We start from the raw sequence: 10,394 nt of genomic DNA, 5'->3' as shown, positions 1-10,394 counted from the left end.
AAGGGGCTGCAAGTAGTGGCTGCCGCACCGCCTCCCTGGTGGAGTGGCTGTGGGGCCTGGGGTCAGCCTGCACTGGTGGGTGAGTCCTGGCTGTGGCCACAGCCTTCATTTGCAGAGTGCTGACCTCTCTTGTCTCCTGACCAGTCCCTCCCCATGGTCCTTTGTGCCTGGGTTCCCACTCTTCACTGCTCCTGACCCCTCCTGGCACTTTCCCATTCTCCTGATGATTGTGCACTTTCCTGATTTTTAACCTTTGTGCAGTTTTGAGCTGTTTGGACATTCCAGCCTGTAAGAAAAGTGACAGCCATAATGAGACGTCTGTGGCTTAGTGTGTGGAGTAGGAGTTGTGTTTTTCTCTATTAAAATGCTTTTCTCCTTGAGTGAAAGTGTGTGTGTGTGCTTCATTTCATACTCAGCCCTCTCCCGCCCTTGGGAGCGGAGTATTTTGGTCGAAGATTAAACCAGTGGTAGGGGTAGATGGCTGTGGGCTGCTGGTGAGACTGTTAGGGGCTTGTTAGTACTTTTGTTTTCTTCAATGTGAATTCAAGGATCCTTTTAGAGGTTGTTTTCAGCTTTATTGGGATATGTAGTTCACCTAACATTCAGTTTACCTATTTTAAGTATCTAAGTCAATGGCTTTAGTCTATTACACTATTAATTTTTAAAAAACATTTTAGAATATATACGACATACAAATCTGCCATATTAATGATATTTAAGTGTATGATTCAGTGGCATAAGCTACATTTACGATGTTGTACAACCATTAATATCACCATCTATTTCCAAAACTTTTCATGTTCCCAAACGGAAACTCTGTCCCCCTTAAACACTAATTCCCCCTTCCCCTCCCCTCAGCCCTGATACTCATGAATCTATCTGCCTCTGTGAGTTTGCCTGCTCTGGGGAACCTCATATAAGTGGAATCATGCAAGATTTGTCCTTTGTGTCTGACTTATTTCATTCAGAATTTCTTTTTTTTTTTTAACTTTTGTATTTATTTTTATTTATTTGTTTACTTATTTGGTTGCACTGGGTCTTAGTTGCGGCAGGTGAGCTCCTTAGTTGTGGCTTGTGGGCTCCTTAGTTGTGGCATGCGAACTCTTAGTTGCAGCATGCATGTGGGATCTAGTTCCCTGACCAGGGATTGAACCCGGGCCCCCTGCGTTGGGAGCGCAGAGTCTTTTTTTTTTTGTGGTACACAGGCCTCTCACTGCTGTGGCCTCTCCCGTTGTGGAGCACAGGCTCCGGATGTGCAGGCTCAGCGGCCATGGCTCACAGGCCCAGCCGCTCCGCGGCATGTGGGATCTTCCCGGACCGGGGCACGAACCCGCGTCCCCTGCATCGGCAGGCGGACTCTCAACCAGTGCGCCACCAGGGAAGCCCTGGGAGTGCAGAGTCTTATCCACTGCGCCACCAGAGAAGTCCCTTACTCAAAATTTCAAGGTTAAATTCATGTTGTAGCTTGTGCCACAACCTCATTCCTTTTTATGGCTGGATAATATTCCTTTGTGTGGATGGACCACCTGTTAGTTATCTGTTCATCTGTCAGTGGATACTTGGGTTATGTCCATTTTTTCACTATTGTGAATAATGCTGCTAATGAACATTGGGTGCACGTATCTGTTTAAATCCGTTTTCATTTCTTTTAGGTGTATGCCTAGGAGTGGAATTGCTGGGTTACACGGTAATTCTGTATTTAACTTTTTGAGGGTTTATCGCTTTTTGTATGTAAAGGTTAGAAACTTCCAGCTCTGAAGTCGGGTTATATGTGAATGGAGAAAGGTACTGTCATTGAAAAACCACCAAGACTGTTTTTTTTTTTCTTTTTTTTTGTTACAAAGATCTAAGACCCCATTGTGTTTGTAAGGATAGTTACAGAGAGCCTGCATGGTTTCTGTGGCTGTGTGCATGCAGGTGACCTTTTGGAGGAATTGCATTAGGCGGGAGGAGTCCACAGGGCTGAAGGCACACATATGGCTCCACTGCGAACATCTGCAGGCAGCGCTGGGCTCCCGGCCTGTGTGGTTGCAGGAGACCGGACAGTTGTTAACCGTCTCTGGTTCCTCTTCTTGTCACTTAAGATGGTGGCGGACAGTTTTGGGTGAGCTATAAAACAGTGTCCTCAGAATCTTTGGGCCCCGGAAGGTTTATATTCTTGTGTGTAAGGCACAAGGCGGGAGCTTCTCTCTAGGGCGTGAGGCTTTGGGTCCCAATCCTGGAGGCTTCTGAGGCCTGGCTCTGTTTCCCACAGGGTATGGACTTGCTGGAAAGCAGGGGTACCCTGTTTTTGGTCTTTGCCAAAGCATATTGGTATATAAAAAAAGGAGAGCCCAGGCATGCCAGTGAAGGCTGCACAGGTATGCATCGGTTTCTGGTCGTGACAGTGCACGCATTGGATTAGTGGTGTGTGGCTGTCTGCAGGCACACCTTGGACGGGCGGCAGGGGCTCGTGGGCCATCCTGGATGGTTTAGGGGCAGTTTGTAACAGCGGCCTCCTATTTGCCTTAAAAGAATATGACAAGCTCTGCATCCCTCTTGTGAGTTGATATCAGTGGTTTCGTATAAATTTAACTTGCTGCAAGTCAGGTTATTTGCCATCCTGAATAGTGTCATTTTAAAACAAAGCTACTGCATCACTGTTTTAAATATGTCTGGTGGAATCCAGTCATCGTGGTACCTTGGAATCCACCATCCTCCATCTAAAATGCAGGGATTTTATTCTTTGTCTCCTTGAACCTGTATTTCCATTTACTTTTCCTAGAGAATTTTTCCTTAATGTAACATGTTTCTGTACTTGAGAATCTTTTGCTGATCTCCCTGTCAAGTATCTTCAGCAAGAGGATGTCTGTGAATTCAAACTTTAACTCTTACATTTTGTTCTGCCAAAAGGTAGTAAGTATTTAAGTTTTCTCGGTTGAGTTTTTACAGGATTAGTTATTAGTACAAACTTGATCAAAACAACCAAAAATAACATTTTATTGGAATTCAACTTAACAAGATGGGTTTTTAGTTCAGGCTATCTTTCGGTGAGTAGTGCTTATATCTAGAACAAGGCAAGGTTCCAGATCAACTTTTTATTTAAAAAATTTTAATTTTTAGCTCTGAGCACTGAGAGGCCTTGTTGTATGTGCACGTCACTGGGAACGGCAGGCGTTAGCTTTAGCAGTGCTTTTTCTTTGAACGCTCATTGGATGGCTCTATTGGGACCACCTCTGTTTCGGTCAAAGTGTGAGTTGAAACTGCCCATCTTGTGGAGGGAGGGTTCACCCAGTCAGCTCAGCTTGGCGCCACTGTTTCCAGGCCCTTTCTTGACCCCCTGCCCCGCTCCCAGGTGGTGCATTGCTGAGAAACACCCTCTGAACAGTGGGGAAGGGCCCTTGTGAAGCCAGGCCCTGTATGCTTGTTCTCCAAAGGTGCCCCCAGATGCCTGCACTCACCGGGCTCGATGACTACCGGTGGACAGCAGGCACATGCACACGTGCACATGCCCTCACATGCACACACAGATGTACCCTCGTCCTCAGTTTTAATTGCTGCCTCATCTCTTTTCTCTTTTTCATTGAGTTTATTTATTGTGGCAAAATATTGTATAACACAGAGTTTATGCTTGTCTTCTTTTTATGTATCCTTAAAGTTCACCTATGAGTTTATTGGAAAATTAGCAACATATACATCATTTTAGGAAGTGGAAAACGAGTCTGAATGAGTTGTGAAGACAGAGCATGTTGAGAATAGCTTCCCCAGCAATGCATTCTCCCCAATGGAAATAAATTACTTGTATAAATAGCCTCTTGCTGTCTGTGTATTATTCAGTCATAACAAATCACAGTGTTTTTACACACAGAACTTTAATGCTAGTACTGGAAATGTCTTTGCCTAGCATTTTTCCCCAGTAATTGTTACTTACTTCAAAACACACAGTAGATTTAATAGAAAAACAGTTAAAACAGTTTGTTCTAGTACTGAGATATTTATAAGAAAACTGTTTTAAAGAGATTTCCTCTAAGATGCTAACACTTAAAAGTTACCTTTTAGTCCTATGCATTTCATCAGGTCCTACAGTGTGAGTCATTCAAGTATTTTACAACCAGAAGTAGAAGCACCTTTTAGTGTTCGTGCTTAGTATTTACAAAACTGAATTGAGTTGCAGGTTTAGTTTAATTTTTTTTTTTGAGAAGAAGAAAACTGCGTTGTAAAGATGTACCAGATAAAAAAGCAAGGGCCAGATGGAGGTTTGCTGCTGTCTCGCCTGCACTGGAAGGCGTGCTTGTGGCTGCAGCCTGTGGCTGGCCAGAGGTGGCTCTAAGACACCCGCGTTCTTTTCCGGAGTGTGAACACTCTGGCTGTGTCGCTGGGCTTTGCCTTCTTGGTTCCCTGCTGGGCCTTCCCTGCATCCCTGGGGCTCGTCCTCTTTTGCCCTTTGGGTCTGAGGTCGCACTGAGCCTCCTGGCTCTCAAGGGCTCTGGGGGTGGGTGCGTCTACCTGGCAGGCAGGCTCCTGGGCAGCGGGCTCGACGTTCCCTGGGCTGTAGGCCGCCAGCTGGCAGAGGGCCACGGCCGCAGTCTGCTTCTGCTCGTCACTGTCAGCTGAGCGTGTGTCCTGGGCCTTCCCGGCCGGGCTGGGCACAGGGATCTCCGCAGAGCTGGGGTCGGGCCCGGCCCCAGAACTTGCTGTCTCCGACTGCGGAGCAGGAGTGGGGGTGGGGGCAGCCGCGGGTTCGGCCCCTCTCGGGCGGCTGCGGACAGAGGGCCTCGAGGTCAGGGCGTTGCAGGGGTCCTTCACCGAGAGGTTGAGGGGCGCGTCCTGTGGCTCCACAAATTCTCCATAGGCAGTGGTGTGTGTAGTGGCCGGCTGAGCTTCTGGTTTCGTGGAGAGGTTCAGAGGGGCTGCCCTGGAGCCGTCCTCTGGGCTGGAGGGTGCAGCTTCCAGGCTCCCCATCTGAGCCAGAGCGTCTGCGTTCATGGCCTCGAGGCTGGAAGAGACACAGAGAGGGAGTCACAGGGACCTTGCTGCGGGCCATTGCCCGTGGGGGGTTTGGGCAAGTACCAGCTCCTCTGATTAAGCACAACCAGAGACATTACTTCGGAGGTTTTGAAAATGGACTCTCTTACCTTTCTGGAGATGCAGCTCTGTTTTCTGGGGCCTGGGAATGTGGGCGCTCCGTGTTCTTCTTGACAGGCTTGAAGGCTGTGAGGCTCTGTTCTGGTGGATGGAGACTTCCTGGGGCACCGGAGGCTGGCATGTCGAAGAGGCTGCACAGCCCGGCACAGGGCTGGCTTGTCTGCGTGAAATTGGTGGGGCTCGGCCTTCCCGGGGAGCCTGTGGCTGCGCTTCCTGCACGTGGGCTCATTTTGGTCCCTTCCATGTCCCTCTGCCCATCTTTGGAAAGGTCTTTAGCCTCGGGAGTCGGACTCTGTTTCTCAAACTCTGTGTGTTTTTTGTGGGAGTTGGAAGAGTTTAACTTGGATGGACTCCAGGCCGGGTAGGCCAGGGCAGCTTCTTCCAGTAGGTGTGAGCTTTGATCTTGTGAAATACCAGCAACAGGTGGGGGTCTGAGGCCGTAGGAGGAAAATGCAGACTCTGGTCTATAAAATCCATAAGGAATCGGCAGATTGGAGTGATACTGCTGGAAGAATCTGTAATGGTCGTATGTGGTTGGAGCTGGGTTCAGGTGCTTAGGGATCGGCCCTGGGTGAGGCAGGAAATGTCTTTGGTCTTGGGCCCCGTAGATGGACAGCAGGGGGCTGTCACACTCGGGCGAGTTCCCTGCGAGTAGGTACGGTGAGTAGATGGTGGCCAGTCCGTGCTCTGTGTAAAAGTGAGGCGGGTACTCTGCGATGGTGGGGTGCACGTACGGCGAAGTGGCACCAAACCCCTTTGTGGATGGGATTTTATGTGGAAACTCAGGTGTGAGGAAAGGTGAGCCAGCTTTCCACGGGTAGCCAGGGGCATGAAAGGCAGACTTAGTGTGGAAGGAGGCAGCTTTGGCAGGGGGCTGGGTCAGGGTCAGCGCTTCAGGAGCCTCAGTGAGTTCCTGCCCTTTGAGTCTGTGCTCGCCAACTGGAATGAATGCTGAAGGCCGGGTAGTGCCTTCCAGCACAGGCTGGGTGCCTGCGGCGGCTTCTGGAGCTGGACTCAGGGGTGCTGCTTCCTTGTGAAGAGTGGGCTTCTGTCCGGGGCACCTGTGGGGCCCGCACGCATGCAGGTCCATATTTTCCTTGATGTCATCCTTGGCGAGGCCATGTTGGAGCTTGGTGTCCACGTGTGAGAGCCCAATTGGGACAGGCTTGGAGGAGGTGGGCTTTGCCATGGGGTCGGACTGATTGGTTGGCTTAGGGTCTGAAGAGTTCGGTTTGGAACACTTGGGAATGCGATCTTGCTCAGACACTAAAGTGATGGAGTTTTTACAGAGACCGTATTTCATGTGATTAAAAAGATGTGACTTTTCGTTGCAAGTAAAGGGACACTGGAAACACTTGTACTTGAAGGGCTTTCCTGGGGGCCTGGGGATGTAGTGCGGCTTTTTTGGTTTTCGCTCTTTGAGAAGGCTCATTTTCCCTCTGTGGTTTGGCGTCTGAGCCCTGCTGGCTCCTGCGTAGTTCAGCTTCGGTGATTTTTAAGGAAGCAGGTCACTGCTTCTCCTTCGCTTTCCTTTCTGAGCGCTTTTACTACTTGAAACCGGCTCCACGGGCTGTGGGTGTGACCAGGGAAGTCTCGTTCATTTGGGGACCGGGAGCTGCAATGGAGGAGCAGAGCCTTAGTGTTGGGACAATGGCTAACAGGCTAACGAAGAACCCTGGGGTCACGGAGGAGGTGAAGCAGAGCCCTCTGCAGGTGCAGAGGATGTAAGTGCTCTTGCGTGGCAGGTACGGGACAGGCATCAGCCACCCCTCCTCACTACCCCGGGCGCCACCCCTACGGCATTCTCTGTTTTCTCAAGTCTGGTCCCAGGCGAGTGTGGTTGTAGGAGTGTTTAGTGTCATTTCAGAGAATACCTGTAACTCTTTTGAGTTTTGGGAACCTTTAGTCTGTGATCTGAGGCCTCAGGTGCCAGGAAGGTTGTGGACCCACCAGGCTGAGTGATCACTGAGATCCCACCCCCATCCATGTGCCTGGAGTTTCTGGACTGAGTCCCATCACTGTGCTGGCCTGACTGCTCTAACGTGAACCTGAGGAGGTCCGGGCTTATGCGTGCGTGTGACGTTCACATTTGTGCTCACTGAGAACAAGGCACGTGTGATTGTAACCTTCAGTCCATCTGCCCTATTTAATCACAGTGTTCTGTTCTATGAGAGAGTATTTAAAAGTGAAGAATATTTTGAAATGCTCCCCCCCCGCGACCCTGTTTCTGAATTCACAAATGAAAAGTCAGCTTTCTGAGTAAGTAGCATTTGTGTTGGCCCAAATACAAACTTAAGTGCTGTGTTTATGTTGATTTGAATCATATTAAGATGCTGTGAGTCAGTGAGTGAGCAGATGTCCTCGTGCACTGCTGCCTTCCACTTGCCCACCTCACAGATGGCGTGGAGTGAGTTCACGCACTAGCCCATCCCTGCCTATCCTGACCTTAACCAAAGGCAGAAAAGCTTAGCAGCCCTGGTAAGAGGAGACCAGAGTGGGACTTCCCGGGTGATGCAGTGGTTAAGACTCCACGCTCCCAATGCAGGGGGTCTGGGTTCCATCCCTGGTCAGGGAACTAGATCCCACATGCATACTGCAACTAAAAGTTTGCATGCCACAACTAAGGAGCCTGCGAGCTGCAACCAAGAAGCCCGCCTGCCACAACTAAGACCAGGCACAACCAAATAAATAAATAAATAAGTAAATAAAAAATTTTTTTAAAAATAGAGGAAACCAGAGTGAGTGGTGCCTAATTTTACAGATGGTTGGATCCTGGGAGGAACCCATCCCAGCCTTTAACGTGTACGGAGGGGCTTCTGGATATCTTCCCCAGGGTCCTCCTGTCCTTGCCTGTCCCCCAAACTTAACCTCCCCCCGGGTTTCCTTCAGAGGCTGCTCTGCACACCCCTGGGGCTCTCTCTCTGCCTCATAACCCGAAGCTGAGAACAAAGACGTGAGGTCTGGGAGGATCTCAGCAGGGCCGGGCGCGGCTGCGTGTCCAGGACCAGCCCATGGGGTGACTGTGTCTTAGAGAAAGCCTGTGGGTGGGGCGGGCTGGGGGAGTGGGTGTGAGGAATCAAGGCCTGCACTTTAATTTGTACAGAAAATGTAAAAAGGATTTAGCTTCTGGATATTTTTAAACACTTAGAAAAATAAAGTTAAAAGGAAATAACTTTTCAACTGCAGTTTTGCTTTAAGGAATAAGTAAATATGGACAGTTCTGAGTCTTGTGAAATTGCTTGTGTAAAGCATTGCCTTCTAGACATCGGGTGGGTCAAAACATTGAGCTGGAAAGCAGCCCTTTAAAAATAGAGAAATACACATGGGAAATCTAAGAGACTTGTTTTCACAAAATAAAACGTAGCTACTCTCCTTGCCATCTCATGCATCAGATGAGGTAATGGGTAGCTTGTGGGAGGAGGGTGTAAGGGGGGAGGGAGTGCGGTTTTAATTTCACTTGGATATCTTAAATTCTAAAAAAGCTATCTGATCTTATTCTCAGCAAACTGGTTCCTCTACTCATTTTTTCATATTTCTTAAAAACACAAGGAACCACTCTCCCCGCAAGAAGCTGCTTCTATTAACCTGTTTCATCATCCCGTTCCCTCAAAGGCATGTTTCTTTACTAAGAGGTGCTTTGGGTGGCTTGCAGCCTTCTGTGGCGGGGAGAGTTTCTGCAGAGCAGGGGTGCTCAGGCATGTACTTTGGAGGAGAAATGAGATTTTTGGCTACCCCCTAATTGGAGAGGGCGTCCCCAGGCCCTCTTTGGGGGTGCTCACTGGCAGGGTGTCTGGTGGACAGAAGCCAGGCTGGCGGCACCTGGTGCCTGGCTCTGCGGCTTTGCAGCTTGCTCGCCCTCCTCCTCTCCCACCGTGAGCAGTTGTGTGAGCTGCACGGCAATGTGAAAGCCCAGCACAGTTAAACACGTGGTCGCAGCTTTGCATCTTCCTAATTTCCCCTCTTAGTAAGGGAGAATGCGAAATAATTCTGTATGAGTTCAGTTCATACCTTGTGTGGCAGGTATGCCCTGGGCTATAAAAGCACGATTTCCTGCCTCCCGTCAGGAAGCGATTCCAGCCAGCTCGGGGCCAGCCTGATAAGTCAGGGTGGCCTGTGCTGGCACGTCCCATTATGCTCCCTGGTTCTGAAGGCGTGAGAACCTCTGCAAGTCAGGTTCCCATGATTGTATAGGATATGTTATGGCAAAGATCTGAAAACTGATGATTTCATCACTAGCTGGAAGCATCGTGATCAAAATGATGACAGTTGCAAAACGTTTATCAAGTGTGAGCGCAGAGTCCTGGTGGTACCATGAGTGGACGCAGACACACATCTGCCGCACCCAGGACACGCGAGCCCAAACCAGCCGAAAACCCCCTCGGATTTAAGATAATGATGGTGTTAGCTTCAGAAGCAGTATTATTTAATATTGCTCATACTTTTAGGCAAAAGTAGAAATAAACCCACTTTGGTTAAGTTTTCTCAAAGGTTTATAGGAGGCAGGTTGTATGTAAGTTATCATAGCATTACCCAAAATAATAGTTTGGGAAATAATTGCTCTTATGTTAATATATACCTTTTTTCCATCAAATGATGTTGTGCCCACAGGTTTGGTCTGAACTTCTTGTTCTGTGGTCAGTTAGCTTACAAGGACAGTAAAGAGGTTTTCAGGGGATGGTTTCCTTGGTACTGGTGTTCTGGGAGGGGAGAGTATTCTAGGGTATAATTGTTGCAAGGAGAGCCTGGATGGAGTCGCAGGAGCAGTAGTAGTTTTAGTAACTGAGTAAACTGACCTCTCAGGGTTACACAATTCGCTAGTTAAAACAAGGGAGCGCAGCTGCTTCAGATGCTGAAGGAGACAGGCTAGTTCACTTGGTTATAAAAATGCAATAATGGGCTTCCCTGGTGGCGCAGTGGTTGAGAGTCCGCCTGCTGATGCAGGGGACACGGGTTCGTGCCCCGGTCCAGGAAGGTCCCACGTGCCGCGGAGCGGCTGGGCCCGTGAGCCATGGACGCTGAGCCTGCGCTCCGCAATGGGAGAGGCCACAACAGTGAGAGGCCTGCGTACCGCAAAAAAAAAAAGAAAAAAACCAAAATGCAATAATGGGGCTTCCCTGGCGGCGCAGTGGTTGAGAGTCCGCCTGCCGATGCAGGGGACGTGGGTTCGTGCCCCAGTCTGGGAGGATCCCACATGCTGCGGAGTGGCTGGGCCCATGAGCCATGGCCGCTGAGCCTGCTCATCTGGAGCCTGTGCTCCACAATGGGAGAGG

General features: G+C 49.4%; 2 protein-coding genes across 2 annotated transcripts in view; one reads left to right on the top strand and one right to left on the bottom strand.

The window, feature by feature from the left end:
- Positions 1–10,394, top strand: part of TBCD (tubulin folding cofactor D) — a 181,426-nt gene that overhangs the window by 63,046 nt on the left and 107,986 nt on the right. The gene's annotated exons all lie outside the window — the stretch shown is intronic.
- On the bottom strand, positions 4,306–6,556 carry ZNF750 (zinc finger protein 750). Its single transcript, XM_007456792.1, has 2 exons — positions 5,115–6,556; positions 4,306–4,975 (listed from the first exon to the last, which is right to left on the bottom strand). Exons 1-2 carry the CDS (start codon positions 6,554–6,556, stop codon positions 4,306–4,308), a joined length of 2,112 nt encoding a protein of 703 aa, XP_007456854.1.

This window comes from Lipotes vexillifer, unplaced genomic scaffold (genome assembly GCF_000442215.2).
Source record: "Lipotes vexillifer unplaced genomic scaffold, Lipotes_vexillifer_v1.1 scaffold299, whole genome shotgun sequence".
Lineage (NCBI taxonomy): Eukaryota > Metazoa > Chordata > Mammalia > Artiodactyla > Lipotidae > Lipotes > Lipotes vexillifer.
This window is presented reverse-complemented; position numbering and strand designations above follow the sequence as displayed.

Coding starts and splice junctions, on each gene's coding strand:
- ZNF750 (XM_007456792.1), bottom strand. CDS start 6,556: ATGAGCCTTCTCAAAGAGCGAAAACCAAAAAAGCCGCACTACATCCCC. Junction 4,976..5,114: donor AGAGCTGCATCTCCAGAAAG/GTAAGAGAGTCC, acceptor TGTCTCTTCCAG/CCTCGAGGCCATGAACGCAG.